The 24914-nt window shown below is 35.3% G+C and overlaps 1 protein-coding gene across 8 annotated transcripts in view; it reads right to left on the reverse strand.

The window, feature by feature from the left end:
- The window catches only part of CACNA2D1 (calcium channel, voltage-dependent, alpha 2/delta subunit 1), a 530781-nt gene that overhangs the window by 123612 nt on the left and 382255 nt on the right, over positions 1-24914 (reverse strand). For all 8 annotated transcript variants that reach the window (XM_010848132.1, XM_010848138.1, XM_010848135.1 and 5 more), the window contains exons 7-10: positions 22250-22381; positions 7763-7832; positions 5489-5539; positions 1966-2065 (exon numbers count right to left, since the gene is read on the reverse strand). In XM_010848132.1, coding sequence (XP_010846434.1) covers positions 1966-2065; positions 5489-5539; positions 7763-7832; positions 22250-22381 — 353 coding nt within the window. The remainder of the gene's footprint in view (positions 1-1965; positions 2066-5488; positions 5540-7762; positions 7833-22249; positions 22382-24914) is intronic.

Below are 24914 nucleotides of genomic sequence, written 5' to 3' on the forward strand. Positions count from 1 at the left end.
TCAAGATTGCCGGGAGAAATATCAATAACCTCAGATATGCAGATGACACCACCCTTATGGCAGAAAGTGAAGAGGAACTAAAAAGCCTCTTGATGAAAGTGAAAGTGGAGAGTGAAAAAGTTCGCTTAAAGCTCAACATTCAGAAAACGAAGGTCATGGCATCTGGTCCCATCACTTCATGGGAAATAGATGGGGAAACACTGGAAACAGGGTCAGACTTTATCTTTTTGGGCTCCAAAATCACCGCAGATGGTGACTGCACCCATGAAATTAAAAGACGCTTACTCCTTGGAAGGAAAGTTATGACCAACCTAGATAGCATATTCAAAGGCAGAAACATTACTTTGCCAACAAAGGTCCGTCTAGTCAAGGCTATGGTTTTTCCAGTAGTCATGTATGGATGTGAGAGTTGGACTGTGAAGAAGGCTGAGCACCAAAGGATTGATGCTTTTGAACTGTGGTGTTGGAGAAGACTCTTGAGAGTCCCTTGGACTGCAAGGAGATCCAACCAGTCCATTCTGAAGGAGATCAGCCCTGGGATTTCTTTGGAAGGACTGATGCTAAAGCTGAAACTCCAGTACTTTGGCCACCTCATGCGAAGAGTTGACTCATTGGAGAAGACTCTGATGCTGGGAGGGATTGGGGGCAGGAGGAAAAGGGGACACCAGAGGATGAGATGGTTGGATGGCATCACTGACTTGATGGACGTGAGTCTGGGTGAACTCCGGGAGTTGGTGATGGACAGGGAGGCCTGGCATGCTGCGATTCATGGGGGTGCATGGAGTCGGACACAACTGAGCGACTGAACTGAACTGAACTGTGTGAAAGTCTCTCAGTTGTGTCTGATTCTTTGCAACCCCATGGACTATACAGTCCATGGAATTGCCCAGGCCAGAATAATGGATGGGTAGCCTTTCCCTTCTCCTGGGGATCTTCCCAAACTAGGGATTGAACTCAGGTCTCCTGCATTGCAGGCAAATTCTTTACCAGCTTAGTCAAAGGGAAGCCCTATGTTATCCTTAGCTAGGGATATTCTGCTAAAAGCATTTCAAAGTAATTTGTCTTCCCCTTAGTAAACAATTTATCTAGCTACTTGAGGCTCTGGTTGACGAGATTAACTCAGTTCCTCTGACTACCTTTATCTTCTAGTGGGTGCCCTTCCTGTGAAGGGAGTAAACTGACTGTAAACCACCTGCTTTAACTTCCTCCCTCATGGTTTCAGAGGCAGAGCCATTCTCTTACATTCAATACAAAATGACCTCACCACAATTACATCTTCTTTTACTTTCATCTCTATGAATATAACCACTTCAAACATGAAATTAAATCAACCAGTGCACAGTCATGAAATTTTCTGCCAAAATACTATGAATTAAAATGAAATACAGTAACATTCATTCTGTCCTCCTTTATTTGCTTCAGAAATCAAATCTCTCTACTTATGAGAGAAAGGTCTAAAATGGTTCCTGGAAATAAGATTTTTAAGAAAGCAGATTCAAATATCTATCAGTTGTCATGTTAATAATAATAATAAATAAACTTTAAAAACATACTACATTATGAACATATGTCCAGTGTGAAAGTTGAGAATTATAATGAACAAAAAAGAGTCATACAATTATACTGCAAAGTCAATACTTATTAGGAGTTACAATGACATCAACGAGTACAGGGGTGCATGTCAGCTTAAGCTCCTCTGAGTCAAGGAGAATATATATATAATGTTTTCCCTTCATATTCATTGCTTTAATCATTTCTCTCATGGGCACAAACACTGAGAAAGGACCTTGGTGTGAAAGTATAGAAGAATGAGTAACAAGAGAGAACAGCTTAGTAAGACCGTCTTGTAACAGTACCAGAAATATCTTAGTCTATCTGTTACAAAACACAATCAGACACTTAAAATCAGAGAGAGATAAAAATTGCAGATTTAACTCAACAAAAATGCAATCATCATATACTTACTGAAGCTACATTCACAAAATCGTCATCTGAGAGGGTTTCCAACATTTCGGAGACAGATGTTCGGATCAGTTTAAGTGTCAAACCACTAACACTCCCACTCCTATTTTAAAACAAAAAAACAGATCCACACGTGTTAATGACTATGCATTTAGTCAACATCAGACACCCTAAGGAAATGCAACTTATGCACTGATGCTATATAATATTAACATAATTTGTCTTTAAAATATCAGTACTAGAAAAAGTCCTACTTTTGATAGCAAGTAGAAATAAAGTACAAGAAATTTTGTCTTTCTTTGCTACAAGCATCAGAATGTATTTATTTCTAATTACAAGGATGAAAATTACATTTCAAGTGATAATTTTAAGAAACTACAGATACTCATGGCATATTCACTTTTTCAAGAAATATATACTGAATATCAGCTCTATTAGCCAAGTTAGAAGTGAGGGCTACAGAGGTTAATATAATGCAGTCATTGCCCTAAGAGCGCACTATTTGACTTGATTAAACAATTATTATGTAGCAGCATAAGAATTTGATAATAGATTTGTAAACACAATGCCTTGTTTTATTACTAAAGTAGATATTCTCAGGGATTTAGTCATCACTTATCTTGTCTTTATATATTTTATGATCCTGGATGACCTCATCTATTTCTGTGGCTCATCTCCAGGCAATTTGTTGCTGTTGTTCATTTACTAAGTCATGTCCAACTGTTTGTGACCCCATGGAATACAGCATTCCAGGCTTCCCTATCTTTCACTATCTTCCTGGAGTTTCCTCAGATTCATGTCAATTGAAATGCTGATGCTATCTAATCATCTCATCCTCTGCCACCCCCTCCTCCTTTTGCCTTCAATCTTTCCTACTGCTACTGCTGCTAAGTCGCTTCAGTCGTGTCTGACTCTGTGCAACCCCACAGACGGCAGCCCAGCAGGCTCCACCGTCCCTGGGATTTTCCAGGTAAGAACACTGGAGTGGGTTGCCAATTTCTTCTCCGATGCATGAAAGTGAAAAGTGAAAGTGAAGTCGCTCAATCTTTCCTCGCCACTGGGCAATTAACTTTCACTTTTATATCTTTTGTATTCACTTTTGTAGCTCCTAACTTTTCCCCAGTTTTATTTTTCTAGCTGTTTGTTAAATGACTATGGGTTCAATGTCCAAAATGACACATTAGTCCCAAAACTTATTTTTCCTTCCTACATATGCCCTTGATACCAACCACACTAGATTTCAGTCATTCAATTTCATTCTCCCTCTCAACTTTCCTTCCCATTCAGACAGCCTCTCTTATTCATTGTACTTTACAGTATTCTCTCCATCCTCTTTCCATTCTAGCTTATGTGTTTACCACCTCGAGATCCAGAGCCAGAGTGACAACCATTCATCTCTTAGTTCTTTCTCTGCCCCATGCTAACAGGTGAAAATTCTGGCAGCATATCTTCATCCATTTCTGTTACCTATAAAATGTTGCTGTTTAGCCACTAAGTCATATCTGGCAACTCTGCAACCCCATGGACTGTAGCCCGTCAGGATCTCTGTACATGGGATTTCCCAGGCAAGAATACTGGGGTAGGCTGCCATTTCCTTCTCCAGGGATTCTTCTTGACCCAGGAAGTGAACCTGTGTCTCCTGATAGCAGGCATATTTTTACCACTGAACCACCAGGGAAGCCCTACCTACAAAACAGTTACCTACAAAACATCCAAGAATCTTAAAAGCCTTGCATTCAGAAAGTTTCATTGTCTTCTCTCTCTCCTACCTCCACCTTCCATATAGTCCCTCTAGATGTTCTCAACAATGTTACTTTGCTTCTATCAATTCTCCCATCTGAAATTCCACTCTTTTCTCTCCCTTCCATGCCTGCCTTGTTAAATCTTAGCTATAAGGATTCAATTCTAATTTTATCTCCTTAATGAAGTCTTTCCTGACACTTCAAATTGAAATGTGCTCTCTCACCTATGAATTCCTTCAGTGCTATGTCATACTTTATATCTCACACTTTCTATAATTGTTTTAAGTTATTTGTGAATAAGGTTTCATTTCACTAATACATTTGAATCATCTTTGAGAGGAGGAACTGTGTCTTAATAATCTTTGTCTCTATATCATCACATTGTATATAAGATACTCTCAGTTTAGTTCTGTTGAAATAATTTTTTAAAATGCCATTACAACCTCATGCTCATTTATTTTTAACTTTAGTAGACCTTATGCATTCTAAATATCTTAATATAAGAAATTATGTCTGGACATTAGCATATATCCAATAGGATTACAACATATCGCATTCCCATTTAGATTTATATTTCAGAAGACTATCAAGGATTAGCAAATGTACAAAATCTACAATAATTTAACTTAAAAAGATGAAGTTTAAACTCATTTTAACAAATGAAATGAAATTTAATATTTAAGTTATATTTGTTGACTTCATTTATCTTCTCTTTCTCAGGCAAGATTAAAAGATTTTAAACTTGTTTACTTCAGGTTATAATGGAGAAATTTTCAAATGCTGACAATATTCTGTGAAATGAATTTAGTTGCCTATAAAACATGGAATTTTGTTACTTCCAGTGGCAAAGAACAGATGAAAGTGAAAGTGTCAGTTGCTCAGTCATGTCCGAATCTCTGTGACTCCATGGATTGTACCTGCCAGGATACTCTGTCCATGGAATTCTCCAGGTAAAACTATTGGAGTGGGTTGCCATTCCCTTCTCCAGGGGGCCTTCCTGATGCAGGGATTGAACTCAAGTCTCCTGCACTGCAGGCAAATTCTTTTTACACCACCAGAGAAGTAAAGAACAGATGAGGATATAATCTTTGTCTCTCAGGGAAAATAATAAAAGCTTTTATACCTCATGGTTTTAATTCTGTAGTATTGGTCTTAAAAACTGAATCTTCATTGCAGGATATAGTCTTCTCTATGTCCTACAGTTTCAAATTTCAATTTCAATCTTATTGGAAGATTATACACACATACCTAACTTGAAACAAGGAGACAAATACATAACCAATATAAAAACTAATGAATTTTTTCGTGTATTTCAGCATTTCCCTTGAGAAAGTTCCAGTATGGAAATGCAATATATCTAGTAGTAATCTATTCTGTGACCAATCCCTAAAAGATATTTGGATCAATAGTGACTAAGTGCCACCTAAACAATTTTACATTTTTGGTAGCAGAAAATGATTGGTTTTAGCAATCATGTACTTTAATACTGTTTAACAAGCAAAAAACTAGAAGCAAATTAATAATTTTTCAAAAAGCTTAGACTTCAGAACCAAGTTATAATTTTCAATTCTGACAAAGATTCCTCTCATTTTCAACAAGAGAATTTTTGTTTGTTTTGTTACTGTCTTAATTTGATATCTCTGTCTGGATATAAACAAAGTCATAATAATTATTCTTTGGTTTTTTTCTTCCCCACCTATTTCTAGTCTCAAACTATTACTGTTACTGAAAACCCTTCCTATATTCTCAGTATATAAAAAATAATGTAATGTTTAACTACTTACACATCAACCAGAATAAGCATGTCTTTAGGAGATGCAGCTCCTTGGATGTACCTGAAACAAATAGACTCATATGAGTATTTTTTTTTCTCTTGTAAAATCTCAAACACTGATATTTGTTGAATTGCTATTTACTGATCTCTGAGACATTTTCCAAGCATGGCCCTATGTCCTTCCTATCTAGGTAGATGATACTATTTAATTCATGATTCTGCAACATCAACTTAAAAACACAATATTTAACATAATAGAGATATCAGAGGTATAATATTTAAAATATGTTTTACAGGTATTTATAACAAAGGAATAAGAGGTTTGCTTTAATACTAGGAGTACAAGAAATTAACTTCTGGAAGAGTATTTCCCTAAGGGGGAAAAAAGTTATCCTAAATTCCATTTTGCTGATCACAGTTTCAAAACCCACTCTAAGAAATAATAATAAAAATAAATACTAAGATTATGTCATTAATTTAAATACACACACACACACAATTCCCACAAAAATAAATAGGTAGTCTAGGAAAGTGAAAAAGCAGTATCAATATAAGGGAAATACAAAGGGACAATAAAGTAATTAGAAACAGAGCAATATATAATGTTATTTCCAAGAGTTTCAAGTAGTGGTTTTCAAACTTTACAGTATCTAAAAATCACCTGGAGAGTCAGTTCAAAATGTTGATTGCCATACTAAACCCAACTCCTATAGATTCAGCATCTCTGTGTATGAAAAGAAACTCTAGGAGAATAGCTTAGTCACTGCAGACATAAAGTTAACTAAAGGTGAATAATCCCAAAAGCTCATGGCGCCTGGCTGTAGACTGATGGGAACTAGGGGCCTGCCTTTGTTGGGGCCTGCCTAACAAAAAGACCTGAATCTGAACTCCATGTTCTACTTATTGTCCACCACTGTAAATCTAACTTCTCAGAAGCTTGCCAGATAACTTGCCAATTAGCTTTCAGACAACATTCAGCACAGTTAGTAACTGTTCAGGATTATATAGTCTTGGAAAAGAATTTTTAGCTTGCATTCAAGTTTGCTTCTCTGTCAGAGGGTAAAATGGCAGGGTTGCTGGGTTATTTCAATGAAAGGCAAATCTAGTTCATGTCTAGCATTTTGACAAATGGTCCTGGCATGCGTCTCCATGGGAAAATGAGAGGACAGAATTTCATCTGTCTCCTCTGGTTGGGACCTAATTTCTAATTTTCTGCCAAAACAACTGGTTCCTGAACCTAAATCACATGGTGGCAGAGGGTTTGCCTCCATTCAGCAACCTATGGCTCCACGGCCATGAACTTGGAGAAATATTAACAAGAATAATATGTGGATTAATAGCATCTGGTAATATTACACACAGTTGGTATTAATGTAAATTGCTACTAGGACATTTAACAGAGCATTTTAAAAGCCCTTATGTGTCTTAGAATTTGTCTGAATCCTAACAAAAAGTGAGAAATCACCTATATGTCCATTAATAGAGGATTTTTAAAATAATTCACCATTTAGTCATTCTTTTAAAATGATGTTCAGTGTGTTTCTTATGAAAAGGTACTCAAAGGTATTGATATGAAATAGTAGCTTACAAAGCAGTATACTGTATAATAACATGCATACTCATTAAAAAATGTATAGCCATGTATTACATACATTAAAAAATCAATTAAATACATAAGTTTAACAATTATGTCCCAACAAGGGTAATTATGACTTTTTTGGTATTCTTCTACTTATATATTAGAATAATGAGTTTCTTTAGAAGGAACAATTAAACTTTCTTTTTGGAAAAATGAAACCTAAGCAATATGTCTATAACTAGGGGTAGCTCTTTCCTTGGGGCTAGTTCTCATTAATTCACTGCCAGAGGCAAACTACCTTCTACTCTATCTGGACACTTTGTTAGAGCCCTACTACAAGGAAGTGGGAGTATTTCAACAGAAATCCCTAAAAGCTAAAAGAGATTTAGAGACGACACTAACTAAAAACTTAAAGGAAGTCCACTTCAAATGCATTTGATGAATCAGTTCAACAATATTCATTATCAGTGCCCACTGAACTCATCATTTTCATTTAACTTTATTTTTAAAAGTAGAAGTGTATAGAAAATGCAAATGTATAGAAAAAAAAAAAACACACACACAAGAGCTCTATAATAATCAGACAATATTAACACTAATAGTAGAACGAGTCCCTCCAGCTTTTACACCAGAAAAAAAGAAAGAAAAAGAAATAAAACTTATTTTGTCTTTTTCATCTTTTCATTATTACCCAAACATTCTTACCATGGTCTCCTGCGTACATCATAAAGGTCAATTTTGTTTGGAGTTCTACTGTTATCAACCCATGGAGAAGCTTTAAAAAAAGAGACACAAAAAGAATTAGAAAGAACAAGAGAAGTTAAATTTAAAATAGAGAAGTAAAACCAAAATATTAGGTGTTATCTAGGAAAGCAATATTTTTAAAAGTTACAAAGCACTAAGGGACACATTCCACTTATCCACAGCAATGTTAAACTGGGAGATACCAGAGTTTTATGCCTTTAATCTTTTTCATTTTTAAATGGAAAACAACATAGCAGTACAGAAGAAAATGGCTTAAGTCAATTTTTTTCATATTATTTCAAAAATAACCTGTAGGCATAGGGATGTTCAGAGTACCCATGAGTATGTTTCACCAAGTGTCAAGAAAATATACATTTTCTTTCCTCTCTACTAACAGAAAAATTTAACAGAAAATGTATTTGCCACTAATGAAAACTGTACTTTAAATTATTTGATCCTTTTATTTTCATTCAATGTTATATTATCTTGGTCTATAAAAAGACTGTTTTTCTTGGACTGTTATAACAGCATAATTTTTTAACCTTGTTGTTTTGTTCAGTCATTAAGTCATGTCCAACTCTTTGCAACCCTAGGAACTGCAGCATGCCAGGCTTCCCAGTCCTTCACTGTCTCCTAGAGTTTCTCAAACTCATGTCCATTGAGTCAGTGATGCTATCCAACCATCTCATCTGTTACCCACTTCTCCTCCTGCCCTCAACCTTTCCCAGCATCAGGGTCTTGTATAATGAGTTGGCTCTTCCAATCAGGTAGCCAAAGTACTGGAACTTCAGATTGAGTACTTTTTCTTGTTCAGTCACTCAGTTGTGTCCAACTCTTTGTGACCCCATGGACTGCAGCATACCAGACTTTTCTGTCCTTTACTATCTCCTTAAGTTTGCTTAAACTTATGTCCACTGAGTCGATGATGCCATCTCATCCCCTGTTGCCCCCTTCTCCTGCCCTCAGTCTTTCCCAGCATCAGTGTCTTTTCCAATGAGTCAGTTCTTCACATGTGATGGCCAAAGTATTGGAGCTTTAGCACCAGTCCTTCCAATGAATATTCAGGGATTATTTCCTTTAGGATTGACTGGTTTGATCTCCTTGCTGTCCAAGGGATTCTCAAGAATCTTTCCCAGCACCACAGTTCCAAAGTATCAGTTCTTCAGAGCTCATCTTTCATGGTCCAACTCTCTCATCCATACATAACTACTAGAAAAACCATAACTATGACTATGGACTATATGGACTTTTGTTGGTAAAGTCATGTCTTTGCTTTTTAATACGCTGTATAAGTCTGTCATAGCTTTCCTTCTAAGGAGCAAGTGGTTTTTAATTTCAAAAGGTCACTTTGCACAGTGATTTTTCAGCCTAAGAAAGTAAAATCTGTCACTGATTTCACTTTTTCCCCATATATTTGCCATGAAGTGATGGGACTGGATGTCATGATCTTTGTTTTTTGAATGTTGAGTTTTAAGCCATCTTTTCCACTCTTCTTTTTCACCGTCATCAAGAGGCTCTTTAGTCCCTCTTCACTTTCTGCCATTAGTTGGCATATTTGATAATTTAAAATTATAACTTAAAAACTAAATTATAATTAACATAACTGCATCGAAAAAAACTTTTCCTGATATTTATTTGAATGATGTGAAATAATTCAAGTACAGATTCAAGAATCTTCTATTAACTAACAGAAGATGTTTCAGAGTCTTTATCATTTTGCAGTAAATTGAAAAAAGTATGTTTAACTGTTTTTAAAATGTAATTATTTTATACTATTCCAATTAACTCTAAACTTACTTTAATTAAAATACTTTACAAAGCTTTACACATACACACACACCCCTTTGACCCAATGGAGAACAATAAGTGCTTATGAATTGGAAGATAATTTTATGTTGAAATCCTCTTCTCCTTGAACACACTTGGGAAAATTCCCAATAATACTTCATATGATGTACGTCTCTCAATGTATTTTGCCCTTTATTGAGAAATGATGAAAATTATGTAGAACTTTTCTGAGAATCATGTTTATGAGCTGACTAAGATAATTTGGCCAATTAGGATTTGTCAAAAATATATATTACTGAGCCTCTCCTTGACTGCGAAATGGCTTTCTTATTAGCACCTATATCAGAAAATGATTTATTCATTTAAAATAACTAATCACATTTATAAGAAACAGCTAAGTTTAAATATAGCACTGCCCCAACCATATGTACTGATATAGTATGCAACTGAAATGGCAAGTTTAATTATTCCCATTAACATCTGCAGAAACTTAGAGTTAGTGAGATAAATTATGACTTTTTTTTCTGTTTGTGGTAGTGCTAGAATTAATTCAGCAACAAGCACACAGGCAGACATTTCAGTTCACATTCAACTATTACGTAATTCCTCAAGTCTGGGTCTTCGTAATAACTTCAAATTTATCTCATTCTTCTTTCAGTAAAATCCTGGGCTGGTTGTACATTATTCCCTCTTAACTCCAAATTCACTCTTTTATCTTGTATTATGAAAATGTCTCCTGGTCCCTTAAATATTTTTCTTTTACCTAACAAGGACAATTTAAGCTTTCTCAGCAGATGATGAAAACAGACATTGTGAGAAAGGGTTTCTACATTCTGGTCTGGTTTGTTTGCTCCAAGGCTCTGGCAGTAAGTGCAGCTTTCCTGGTGTGGCTCTGGCAGTACGTATCCTCCAGAGCTCATGCACAGCTTCTCTAGAACAAGGCTTATGGATTGCTGTCTGGCTCTCCAGCAGTACCCTCGGGTATTTTTTGTGGAGCGCCTCTGATGAGACACCTGCAACTCCGAGGGTGAAATTCCAGCAAACTCTGTGACACTGCAGTACCTTCTCTGCCATTTGGTGGGCCAGAACCATGTTCTCTGTAAAAGGATCTGCATCTCAATCCAGGGGCACTTGGGGACCAAAGTCTCTTCCTTTGGTTACCTATTTCTGCTCTACGGGTGGTAGTTACACAATATTGTATCTGGAATTCCTGTATTATTTAGACTTATCCCTACTTCTAGCTAATTCCTCTTTAATCCCTGCCAAAGTTAATAATTCTTTATTAAAAAATTAACTAGCCCTGTTTAAAATGTTGTATTATCTCTTTTCTGATTCAGACTGATACAAATATTTTCGTGAGAGGAGAACTGGGATTGGTTACCACTGACAATAAAAGTGATCACCATGAGTTGAAAGTGATCAACCAGTGTATTTGAAAACGGTTAAAAAAACAGGAATTTGAAAGTCACATTTAAATTAGATTTCTGCCATAGGTGTACATATGTCCCCCATGGCTGATTCATGTTGATGTTTAACAGAAAACAACAAAATTCTGTAAAGCAATTATCCTTAAATTATAAACTAAATTAATTTAAAAAATTAAATTTCTGAACTCTTTACAGAGTAAATTCACCTAGGATTTCTGGTTTTGGTATAACTGCTAATTGAAATGAACTGTGACATTTATTAATATGTTTCATAAAATTATTTCTTTAAAGACAGAAAAAAGGGTCATAATTTACAATAGGAGTCAGACATTAAATTGTAACATGTTTTATAACTTTAGATGGCTTCTATTTAAAAGTATTAATATTGTTCCCATAGAAGTCTGCAGAGATATTTACCAGAGGGAAATAACCATTAGTTATTTTAAGATGTTTACATTATGTTAAAATTAAATAATGTACTTTCTTCTGTGATACTAATTAGTTGATTGTAAAATCCCATTGTGGTACTTATATGGTACATTATTTATATAGACTCAGAAAGAAGGAAGGTCAAATAGTAAAAAAAAAAAAGATAATAACCATACATTGCAATTCCCTAGAATAATCAGTTTCATAATGAGGTTCAATGAACGCTGCGTAAAAGAAAATCAGAGTTTCTACAAACCTTGCAAAAAGTGAAATGTTGCTCATTTTAAAAGTCCTTTCTGCTTTCCAATAAGATTTTGGAATGGCAGGAGAAAGAAGTAGAAATGAAAGCCTACAATGTGGGCATCTCATTTCTGAAGGCCATCATTAATGGTGATAATGATCACTTGTTTTTTTATCCTGATAAGAAATGAACTGTGGGTGTATCTTTGACTAAATCTACCTGATGGCATTTCTGCCTTTTTTTTTTTTTTTGGCATTTCTGCTTTACAAGACATTTGGGGTGTGCTATGTCAGTGATCAAACCATCGATTTGAAGTGTTTACCTATATGTTAACTCAGAATACTGAAATATTCTTGAGAAAGTATGCACACTGTTGAGCCATTTTCTAGTAAATATGCTTAAAAATAAGAGTATGAGTTTTTCATTTCTGCTAGGAAGTAATAAAGTACAAAATGATGAACTGAGGGCTGATTCTCTGGTAAAAACACCGTTTTGAATGACATTTAATTGCATGCTCAATTAATAAGTTAAAATGCATTTTTAAAATTCAAAAAGACTTCATATTTTTAGTCTCATGGAAAGACAAAAGAAGTAAGTTTTCTCATACTAAAAAATGCCTGTAAAAGCCAACTGTCATTCTATTGCTTGGATCTCTTTCTCTTTCTCTCTGTCACACATACACACAGGGTTTACCTGCAATTACTTACATAGCCATGCTTTTTTTTAAAGGGCATATGCAAATAAATTCTGAAGAAGGATAAAATTTGATAGCTGTTGTAATCTAGATTAATAAAACAAGTTCTCTGAGAGAGCAAAACAAAGACAGACTGCTCTGGGGAAAGCCAAATGTATTCTATTTGGAATTACGGATAAGTTGTATATGACTAGAAATGGGGCTCTGGGATCAAAGCATATAGGGATATGAACAATGGGGCAGGTTGGAGAAAATAAAACCAAATAAATACTAAAGGGGGGAAAAACAATTTGGAGTACATGGAGGTTTAACTGTACGGCTGCTGCTACTGCTAAGTCGCTTCAGTCGTGTCTGACTGTGCGATCCCATAAATGACAGCCCACCAGGTTCCCCCGTCCCTGGGATTCTCCAGGCAAGAACACTGGAGTGGGTTGCCATTTCCTTCTCCAATGCATGAGAGTGAAAAGTGAAAGTGAAGTCGCTCAGTCGTGTCCAACTCTTAGCGACCCCATGGACTGCAGCCTACCAGGCTCCTCTGTCCGTGGGATTTTCCAGGCAAGAGTACTGGAGTGGGGTGCCACTGTAAAACTCAAAATGTAGATTAGGTTAGATTCTTGGGATGGCCTGAAGCCACATTAGGTGAGCCAGATGTCATTAAGTAAACAATCCCAGACAGCTGCATTTTACTAGAGAAGTAATAATCTAAGTTAACTCCAGATAACTTTTTAATAAATGTACTAGATGTCTCTTTGCATTGCATGTTAATGTGTTTAAGACATTTCCTGTCTCATCTACCTATGAGCTTCTTCAGAGCAAAATTCTCTCCTATTGGTACCTGAATCCTTAGGAACCTCAGTTCCTTCAGAAACAGCAGTTTTGCTAGTTTATGTTTTCCTCCTTCCAACTTACACTTGAGTATATTGACATATTTAATCAAATTCTTTTTAGATTTTAATATTGTTTCTAAGAAATTAGACTTGATGTTCAATGATAGTATTGTATTGGTCTGAGAGTGCCTTCGACGTCTGTATGGTCATATGTCCAGAACACTTCTCTAATTTAGGTAAATAAACATTGGAAATTCATACAGCTATAAGGTATTACAGCCAAGGATAAATCATAAGTTTTAAAAATTAAAGCACATGTTACAAAGCAAATTGCTGGTAATTCTGCATATATCAGACAGCCCATGTAAAACATTTCCATTTAACAAGGATTATTTGTCAGCAGAAGTAGCAGATAACAAGGACAAGCTGTGAGATTAAATGAAATATTCAATAAAGTAAATGGTACACAAAGACTTAATCATTTAGATGGTCCATATGTTATTATTAGCTCTAGTGCAAAAATAAACTTGCACACAACAAGTTCTATTAAGTAAAACATGAAGAGAATTTTACTGGAAAATAATTTCACATGTATGCTAGACAGAGAAAAACTGAACTCTGACAGAGAAAAAAGTTTCTACTTTTGTAAGCAAATAAATCCAGTTAGGTGATAACAGTGATACAAAAGTAAATTGTGATTCTATAGGGACAAGATTATCATTTTTATAACTCAATAATCTTTTTAGAAAATGGGGCTAAAGGATGTATTTCTTACAAATTTTATATTCGGTGTATCTGAGAGAAGTGCTTAAAAAGTTGTCTAAATTTTGACAAAAGAGTTTTAAATTTTTCTTAATAAATATACTGAACACAACAAGAGCTGCACATCAAAGATGGTTCTATGTATCTAAAAATGGATAGCAAATTTAGCAATGTATCAAAGAAAAAGGAATAAAATGAGCTACTTTAGAACTTAAAAAGAGCTAAAGATTTTTAACAATACTTACGCACATATTTTGGAGAAGGTGATGGCACCCCACTCCAGTACTCTTGCCTAGAAAATCCCATGGATGAAGGAGCCTGGTGGGCTACAGTCCATGGGGTCGCGAAGAGTCGGGCACAACTGAGCGACTTCACTTTCACTTTTCACTTTCATGCATTGGAGAAGGAAATGGCAAGCCACTCCAGTGTTCTTGCCTGGAGAATCCCACGGACGGGGGAGCCTGGTGGGTTGCCGTCTATAGAGTCGCACAGAGTCGGACACGACTGAAGCGACTTAGCAGCAGCAGCAGCATGCACATATTTAGGGCTTCCAGCTGGTAATAGTGGTAAAGAACCTGCCTGCCCATGCAGGAGACCTAAGAGAGGAAGTTTAATTTTTCCTGGGTCTGGAAGATCCCCTGGAGGAGGAAATGGCAACCCACTCCAGTATTCTTGCCTGGAGAATCCCCTGGACTGAGGAGCCTGGTGGGCTACAGTCCATGGGGTCGCAAAGAGCCGGACACGACTAAAGCGACTTAGCACAGACACAGACAGATGCAGACATTTTACATACAATTTTATCCTCCATCAAATTATGAGCACATCCCATTTTCATATCAGGATCTTACTTAACTGCTCTCATTTGTGAAATGACTGGACCCATAGTTGACTGTAAAGTTAACGACTCTTCCACCCGTATATGTGAAAAATAAGACAGATTCAGGTAAGAGATGGGGTCATATAAAAGGAAACAAAAATAAGGTTACAGAATTACCTCTGTAAGTTGGGATCATGTGAGAATTTAAAAATATATTATTTTCTGAATATGTGTGTGCATTTATATATATATATATATGATGATTTTGCAAGTAATACAACTGATCAATGGTATACAGAAAAGCAAATTGTATAATTAACAATATAAACTGAAGGTAAACTATGACCATGAGACCACTAAACTCTGGCCAATGTTGCTTAAGAGGAAAGGCTTTGTGTGATTTCCAGAAAGTGCCTTAAAAAGGGAATACTATTCTTTGTTCCTTAAGAAAAAAACACAAGTTAACAATGGTGGACACTGCAGAATATATACTCAGAGAATGTCAGAGAAATAGACAGGAGTGTAAACCCTTGTATGTGAGGCTTCCTTATCAGCCCTGGTCTCTGTAACTGATATTCTTTGACTGAGTAAGAAATAAACCTCTATAGTGTTGAAATCACCATTGTTTTGGATTTCCTGTAACTGGTAGCTAGTTTTATTCCTAACTGATGCTTGGACTCTAATCATTATTATTATAAAAAAGCAATAAGGTAATCATTTCAACTTAAAGTGTATTCATACAGCATTCAACAAATATAATTAAACATATTTACAGTTAAATTTCATATCCATTCACAAATATCAAAGTAAAAAAAAAAAATCAGGCTTTTTTTTTTTTTTTTAAGAAAACTGATCACTGAAAGCAGTTATTCTTTTATAAATACCTCAAAATGCTGAGGCTCCATTGCTATCATGTTTTCTTCAAATTGACCAGAAATCTAGCAAATGCTCCCTTTATAAATAACTAAAAAAGTATTCTTTGGACTGCTCTGTTGTCATCTGTTATTTGCTGTTTAAAACATTTTAAAGGTATTTTTCAAAAAGAGTCAAGCAGCTTAAGAATAACTGGCTATACACATGGCAAAAATATGTCCCTCTATATACTCTGCACACGGGTTCCTTTACACTGTATTTTAGCAAAATCCTAGCAGATCCAAGAACAAGGAAGTGTCTCCATAAGGAATATTTAATACTAATTCAACATATACTAGGTTCCTGTTTTGTAAACCCATGTTTTTGAAACAAATAAATGAAAGAGAATGAAGAAAGAACAAATGTTCAATAAGACATTTAATTAAATGATTAATCAAAAATGTAACATGAAGTTTGAGATTTAAGTTTTTTCCTTTCTTTATAAGTGCAACTAATTACCTAAAAAGAATAAGTGCTGTCTATATTGGCATTCTGACAAGCCAGTAACTCCTAATTACAGTCCTAATTATTGCAGTAATTGGTACAATTTCAAGAGACACTAATGGATGAAATGTGTTGTGTATACCTATAGTTTTTATGATGCATAAAAATGCAAACAGTTGATAGCTCTTGAGAGGAGTTTTAATAACAGTCAGGTTAATTTATATAAATCAATTAAGGGCTTCTAAAGGAAGTGAAGTGAAAGTCGCTAAGTCATGTCTGCTTCTTTGCAACCCCATGGACTATAGACCATGGAATTCTTCAGGCCATAATATTGGAGTGGTAGTCTTTCCCTTCTCCAGGGGATCTTCCAAACCCAGGAATTGAGAAAGCACTCATAAATTAAACTGATTGTCCAGTCAGCACATAGTCAACAAGATGTCATCAGATATGGGTTCCAGCTTCAACTCTGCCATGACATGCTGTATGACTAGGGCAAGTACCTCTAGTTTACCCTACAAAACAAGGACTGTGGTGTAGCAAATGAGGTCTAAATGTATAAGTAAATAAAGGTAGTGCCTGCCTTGGAAATCACCTTCTTCAATCATCCCAAGCTACTGGTTAAGAAACAGGTTCAGAGATATGACTTAGCCATGAAAGTTTTAATATGAAATCAAGAACTCCTCTCAATACAATGATCCTCCTTCTATTATCACACAGCCTAACTATCTGCTAAGTTGGAGAGGAGAGAGGAGAAAAAGGAAAGGTGGAGAAGGAAGAGGAAAAGAAGGCGAAAAGGGGAAAAAAGAAGAAAAAGACATACAACAACCATTTTTATACCGTATTTCCATACATATCAACCAAAATTAGAAAACAGACAAATTACTGATATTCAATCTAAGGACAGATGTGAGAGGTCAAATCCATTCCCAGTCATATCAAACTGCTATCCAGAATTGGCTCTACAGAGGTGCCCTTATATTATGTCAGCTCTGGAGCCCTCGTGTAGTGCCTCCATGCAGTTTAAATAACCTGAAAAATGGAAATCAGCAGAGTGGCTAATCATCACTGGCTTTTTCCTAAATGTCTTAGCAAATAAGAAGCACTTAATTTTTTTCTTCTCTTAATTCTACTTTATCCTTTTTGTTTAATAGTTCAAGTCTGAATATTTCCCCAAGGGTACCATGATATCAAGATATGGCAGTGAGACTTAAACACTGGCTATCAGGTTATATACCTGGTTAACCCACTCATACTATTAGCTCTGCTTTAAGCAGAATCTTAATATTTCACAAGAATACACTTTATTTTAGACCCTATATTGTGAGTTAGAGGACTCTAGTTTCTACAAACTCATTTACAATAATATGGCAAAAAGGCTTTAAAGGTAGCTTGTAGAATTAAAAAAAGAAGAAAAAACACAAATTCTGCATTTATATTAATACATGAAATAGATTCTTGGATCCTCACAATGCCATGAGGTAATAGGAAAGTTTATTTCTCATATTTTCTCATAAACTCAGTGCCGGAGAGATAGGATTAATAAATTTAGGAAAAGAAAATTAAGGACATCCAATTAAATATCAATTTTAATTAAAAAATATTTTTTAGAGTAAATACTAAATACTTTTTAAGAGTAAATATTTCTCAAACATCATATACTTACACTGAAAAGTCCTTTGTTATCTGAAACTGAAATTTAACTGGGCATTCTTGAGAAGTGACTTAACTAAGGTCATAGGTTAAAACCTACATCTCCTGACCAACTCCACCATGTGGAGTAACTGCAAGTACTTTTCATTATATTGTCTCATCGATCACAACTCTCAGGGGATAAACTGAAACATTTGTTGTTATTGTTGTTATTCTTTAGTCACCAATTCATGTCTGACTTTCATGACCCCATGAGCTGTAGCCCACCAGGTTCCTCTATCCATGGGATTTCCCAGGCAAAATTACTGGAGTGGGTTGCCATTTCCTTCTCCAGGGGATCTCCCCAACCCAGGGATTGAACCTGTGTTCAACCCCTGCCTTCAAAGAAGGAGGGTTCTTTACCACAGAGCCACCTGGAAAGCCCCAAGATTTCAGTTTCCCAACCAGGGATCAAACCTGGGCTATCCAGTGGCTCAGTGTCCTAACCATTAGGCCATCAGGGAACTCTAAAATTGAAACATTAGTGCCCATATCTATTTTTAGATTTGCTGAGTAAGGCTCAGAAAATTTAGAAAACCCATCTAGTTTCTCACAGTTAGTAGGGAGATCCTAGCCTGAGGTCCAAATCTTACCATGTAAAATCCAGTTAGGTAATATCTATTCTATTTCAACTCACAAGATAATTAACAATAATTAAAGGCTATTTTGACCTTCATTTTAACAGATAGTAATCAGGGATGAGCTGTTTCACATTATTTTGTTCAGTATCAAAATGGAAAGACTAAAATCAGAGAGGAAAGTATGGCTTACTGCAAAATTTTTTTAAATCCTTTATTTTAAAAACTCTTTAAACCTGCAAGACATGTAAAATGTGTTGAAAGCATGCCTTAGCATACACAGAAATATAGAGGTCCACTTTTAGATTATAATAATGTCTTAGTGTCTTTGCTAAAGACATTTGATTCTATTAGAACATTATTATCATAAAGATCAACTCACTTAGCCTTAAAAAAGACAAAAATCATGCCATTCGTGACAATATCAATGAACTTGAGGGATATTACACTAAACAAAATAAGCAGGCACAGAAGGACAAGTACTATATGGTTAGGTAGTTAGAATAGAAAAAGGAGTCCAAAATGGTGGTGGCTAAAAGAAAAAGAAAGGAAAAGCCTGCAAAAATGGAACAAAAGAAAATCCCAGGACCAGACTGAGAACCTCAGGTGAAACAAACAGCCTGGCTAGCCCAATTTACATAGGGCAGGCTCACGGGCAGGAGAAAAACCATATAAAAAGAGGAGCCAAGATTGAGCCCTCTCTTCTTTTGGGTCAACCACCCTCATGCCTCGGGGATGTATTTTCCTTTGCTTGCCAAATAAAACTGAGCTGTGACAGAGAGGTAACACTGGGTCCGTCATTTCAAATTTTTGCTGCAGTGAGACAGAACCGAGGAAACTACACTCGCCCCTGACAATATGATATCACTTACACGAGGAATCTAAAATAATCAAACTTATAGAAGGAAAGTAGAATGGTGGTTGCCAGGGGAAAGTACGAAGTGGGGAAATATCAGTTAAAGAGTACAAAGTTTCAGTTATACAAAGCCAGTAAGCCCTAGAGATCTTCTGTTTAGCACAGAACCAGAAGACAACAATACAGTATAGAACACTTAAAATTTTGCTAAGAGGGTATATTGGGCTGTGTTCCACAGGCCTGCAGCTTTAAGGCTAAAGAGCCTGGAGATAGTGACAGAGACATCAAAGGTTTAAAAGACTGGGGGATCTTATGGGTCTGAAGCAAGGTCCTGAAGCAATACTCCACCATGTGTGGCTGCTGGTGGGCAGAAATATAGCCCACTCTTAGCTGGAAGTGGAGAGTGGGGAGGGAATGAGGGAAGGAAGGAGAGGAAGTTGCCAGTTATAGGGAGAATTGACACTGATCTCAGCTTAGCTCATAGGTTACCAGTGAAGGCAGCAGAGAGCATGCTCCTCACTGCTCTTTGATAAGCTATCAGGTATATAAAGCTGATATAAAGCTTAGAATAATCACAAGCTGGGGCTGGGAGCAAGTATGTAGGAATTTATTAATTAGGTTCTACCTGTTATTAAGAGTGAAGGTCAGTCAGGTGAACAGATTGTAGCTGAAGCAGGGACTAGATGAGTGGATATGGACAGAGAACAAGAGAATAGTCATCTTGGCTGCTGATTCCTCCGTCCATACAGGCTAGATCTTATATTACGTGTTTTTATAACACAAAATATACTAATAAATAAGAGAGTAGGAGGAAACTTTTCCAGATGATAAATAGGTTGATGACACTGATTGTGGTGATGGTATCACCAACGTATACTTATCTCCAAATTCATCCAGTTACATATGTTAACTATGTACAGCTTTTCATATGTCAAAATTTTTTTTTAATAAAAGAGCACCTCAGCAACATACTCACTAAATAGACTCAATGAAATTTCATTGAGTGTATTCCATAGCAATCAAGAGAGCCATTATGAGACTCTGAGATGATTTGTTGAGTCAAATCTTAAAAAACACGGAGTTATAGGAAAGCCCAGGGTTGCTTCCTCAACTAACATTCTGGGAGGACCATTTGGATTCAATTAAACTAAATCTTTATGGAGTTTTTCCAAAGGTAAAAGTGGACAAATGTCAACATGTTAGGAAGTATATGATTAGGATTAAAAAAAAAAATTAAAGCCATAATCCCTCAATTAGCATTTAAAAGAAAATTTATTGGTGATTTATTAGTATGCTCTAAAGTTAACTACTTGTAAAAAGACTCATCTTAGAAAAACATACATAATAGGATCTATCTTTCCTCCTACCTCTTGACACCAATGTTCTCTCTCCCTTTCTTATACAATCTTTCCTTCCATTCTCCTTCCTATTTCTCTCTTATAATAATGTGTGTTCTTTCTTTTGCAGCATTATCAACTTCCCTGTAGTTCTGGGCTCTAGGTTTCTCATTGTTATCATATTTTCTCTTACTTATCTTTTTCCTCCTATCCTCAGCTGCTCATAAATGGAATTTTGTATTGACTTAATACATTTTAAAGCTACATAATGCTGTAAGTTACTGATAAATATAAATAATTATATTTATGTATTAGTGTTATTGCATACTAATTATAATTATAAATGTACTTTAATAAGACCTGCCATAATATTAAGGTTTATTATATTGGGTTTACTATGTACATGAGCAATAAATACCTTTTTCTTTATATTACATATGAAAGTTTTCAAATTCCTGATATATGATATTGAACATACTAGTAATGTAACAGTATTTTAGGAGAAGTTTTGTATTATACTGAACAGCATTTCCAAGGAGAAAATTCATCTATTATAACGAGCTATGTGATATCTCCCCAACATCTAATATTAATGTTTACATTTTGGTGGTGCATGAATCTTTTTCAACAATGAAATACCAGTACGCCTTTCCTAGCCCACTGGATTTCTGCAAAAAGTCATTGTCAATGATCTTACTATCTGGCACTAATTGCAAGAAGTTATATATCTTTACCTAATTTTAGAGCTATTTAGTTTGATGATGCCCACATACTTTATTCACAAAGACATACATTATCTAATTTCTATTTCACCCCCTTTTCACTGTTGTGACTTTTTATTGTTAACAACTCTAATGTTAAATGTTAAAAAAATGCAAGTCTAAATAAACTCTCATATATACTGTGCTTTTTAAAGCCTAATGACCTAGTATGTATCCCGTAACTCAGTCACACTTTGAGAAAGAAAATGCATTTGTGTTTGTCAGCTTGCTTGGAAAGGTGGAAAAGTTAAAAATACCAACAGACATTTCACTTAAAGTCTTTTCAATAGATTCTCAGTATGTACTAGTGATTAATCTTTCATTTTCATTATAAATTTATTTCCTCTTAAACTTTTATATAAGAATAAAGGACATTACACAAGGATTTATTCGTGTTAATTTGTAAAATATATTCCTCTTCTCATTTTAACAAATCCACATTCACTGATTAAAGAAAAGCATCAATGCCTTTCATATAAACACACAGACTTAAAATCTGGAAAGAGATCTTTCAATTAGTTTCTAAAATTTCTATTCAGGTCTCTAACGTGATTCACAACGTGGTCCATGTTATGCAGTTGGATTCTTAGAACTGTTTTAGGATTCATGACAACCTCCTGTTCCAGGTCCACAGATACCTGCTTACAGTCTCAACGGCAGCCCAGCCTGATTTCACATGACAATGGTTCCAGCTACTTCTTAGGTGTTTTGACTTAAAGTGATTTAGGTAGTTAAAGAGCCATGTAAGGAGAAGTGACTTTTCTTACAAAAGCCATGTGATAACCATCTTTTACCAAATAGGAGAAGGTAACAGAGTGTTGTCAAGAAAAACTAAGTCTAGTATTTACAGTTTTACTTGATACCTATTGAACCACTAAGTACTTACCTGGATAATATCGGGCCAGGCCTGTGGCACTGCCAAACACCTGCCACAATAATGAAGGATCTTCTTCTCGATTTTTCTTGAAAACTTCATCTAAGGCACTTGTCCAGTTGAGTTCGTTTAATACAATTGTTGCTACCAAAAGTGAAAGAATGGAAAAATCAGTCAATTCAAATTTGTAATTAGTAACTGAGCCTGTTTTCATATATGTGCACAGTAATGTTATATATATATTATTGCTTTATCTATAAAAGCACTCTGATCTGGTGGTAATCAGAAAGTTTAGACATGGAATAATTTCTTCAAACAAATGTTTATATGATGGTGGCCCTACTGACATTTAGGGGCTGGGTGACTTTTTTGTAGTGGGGGTTGTTTTGTGCTTTGTAGATGTTTACAAGCATCTCTGGCCTCTACACCCTAGATGTCAGTACCATGTTCCCAGTTGTGATATGCAAAACTGTTTTTAGATATCATCACATAAGCCCTGGGGAGCAAAATTACTTTCTGCTGAGAACCACTGTGATACACAAAATTTAAAACAGGCAATAGTCAAGCTCTGCTGGCTGAGAGGTGGTGGGAAGCATTTCTCCAATTGAGGCAGTTCTAAAGAAACCTACAGGGCATCTTAGGACACAGTTTGATGACTACTTTCCTCAACTATTGATGATTCTCTGTGATATACTAACATGGTTTGATCTGTTACTTGAGTTAAAAAAAAAATAGATGTCTGTCATTGAGAATAGCTTATTAACTATATTTCTGTAACAACAAAAATGCATACATGTTGATAAAGAAAAACTCATTCAGAGGCTTGACAACATCAATAATAGAAGTAGATGTAGCTGATACCTTATTACTAGCTTTATGAACAATAATTTTCTTTTTTCTGGTTAGTTCAACTAACAATTAGAGTGTGGTGCTAACAAGGGACAGGTCATTGATTTTGACACCTACTTATACTGACTAACTGATCCTGCATAGGTATCACAAACATATGCCAGTCATTATAATGAAAGAGGAACAATTATAATGTAGGCTATAACATGGGCTAAATATAATTAATGTTAATTGTGGCTAATAAATGTTAATTATGGCTCTCCATGATCATAGCATCCTATGTCTAACACGATAAAAGTTTAATCAGCTTAGAATATTATTTTCCCTTTACACAAAAAAGATGACATATGAGATAATCTCATCTTTCTTGGAGGGTCTTAATATATGTAAAATATGTACCATGCCCCCAGCAGATTAGCAGATTGGGAAATCTTGCCTTTGAGAATATATGTCCAAGCCTAAATAATGGACATTAGCTTGGGATAATGAGTAGAATTACTGCTTAACTTTTTTCCATTCATTTCTGTGACCACAGTAAGTAAAAGAAACAAATACAATCATGGTTAAAACATATGCAAGATGTTTTGAAGATAAAAGAACAAAGAGCTTCTTTCAAGAAAGACATACAGCATATGTATTTGTATTTTAAGGTTTTATCACTCACCCAAAAAATGAAAACAAGCATACTGCAAATTGTTCTGGGACCAGCATCCTAATGCATTTCTCATTATTGGAAACTAATGAGTTTCCCATCTTTATGGATGTGATTATCTTCAGAAAGATCAGTTGTGTGTGTAAATATTCATGAGTTGGGTCAGATCCATAGCACATCTGAGATACTAGTGAATTCAAATTCAAAAGCATGATCCAATGAACACTGAGTGACCAGTTATATGAAAATTTATATTCACATAGATAACCTAAACTGATACTCACTATCCATGAATATTTATGGTACTACACAAAATAGCACAGAAGAAGAGGGACATCCTCTTTTTTTTAAACATTCATGAATTATACAGTTATATTTTACTCAACAAAATAATCATGTTTATTTATATTCCAGATACTTAGAATAGATTGGGGATTAATGAAGTCTGTCTCTTCAGTTTCCTTGGTTCTTTAATTCACATTAGGCAACAACTGAGATCTAATTATTTTTAATGAGTTTTTCTTTGTGTTCAGAGTCTTACTCAGTTTTATTATCTAACAACTACTAAGTATTAGGCTCTGATACACTGATAAAGAATTATACTTTTATGTATTGGGGGAAAAAGTCAAACTCTGAAATGTTATCATGATGGTGATCTGTTTTAAAATAGTAGATTATATGTTTGAAAATTCTTTTTCAGATAAGACACTGCAAAATGATTTCCACAAAAGCTGTTCATATGCAAATGAGAAAAGTACATAAAGCTTTTGCAGAATAGACACCTGAAGTTATTTACTCAGAATGAAAGAAATGGCATTGTGCACTTAATAAATAAGCAAAGTTTATAAAACTTAATGAGCTCTCTTGTAACAAGAGAGCTGCATTTGTTGTTGTGTATTTGTAAAGACTCGAGTGCAATCATTATTCTTGTGGCCACAATTTTTATTTGAATGTCTATCACAAGAAAAAAATTAAAAGGATCTGCCATGGGAGTACAAAATTAGTGCAGAGGAGAGTTCGGCAAAAGCTATCTATCAAAATGCAGTCATTAATCCAGCAATTCTATTTGAAAGAATTTATACTATGGGGAGACTACAGATATTCAGTCCTGAGTCAGAGAATTTTAGACCAAGAATCATTCTTTTAATCAGACTGTTCAAATTCCTTAAAATACGA

The sequence above is a fragment of the Bison bison genome, unplaced genomic scaffold (assembly GCF_000754665.1).
Source record: "Bison bison bison isolate TAMUID 2011002044 unplaced genomic scaffold, Bison_UMD1.0 scf7180017864260, whole genome shotgun sequence".
NCBI lineage: Eukaryota > Metazoa > Chordata > Mammalia > Artiodactyla > Bovidae > Bison > Bison bison.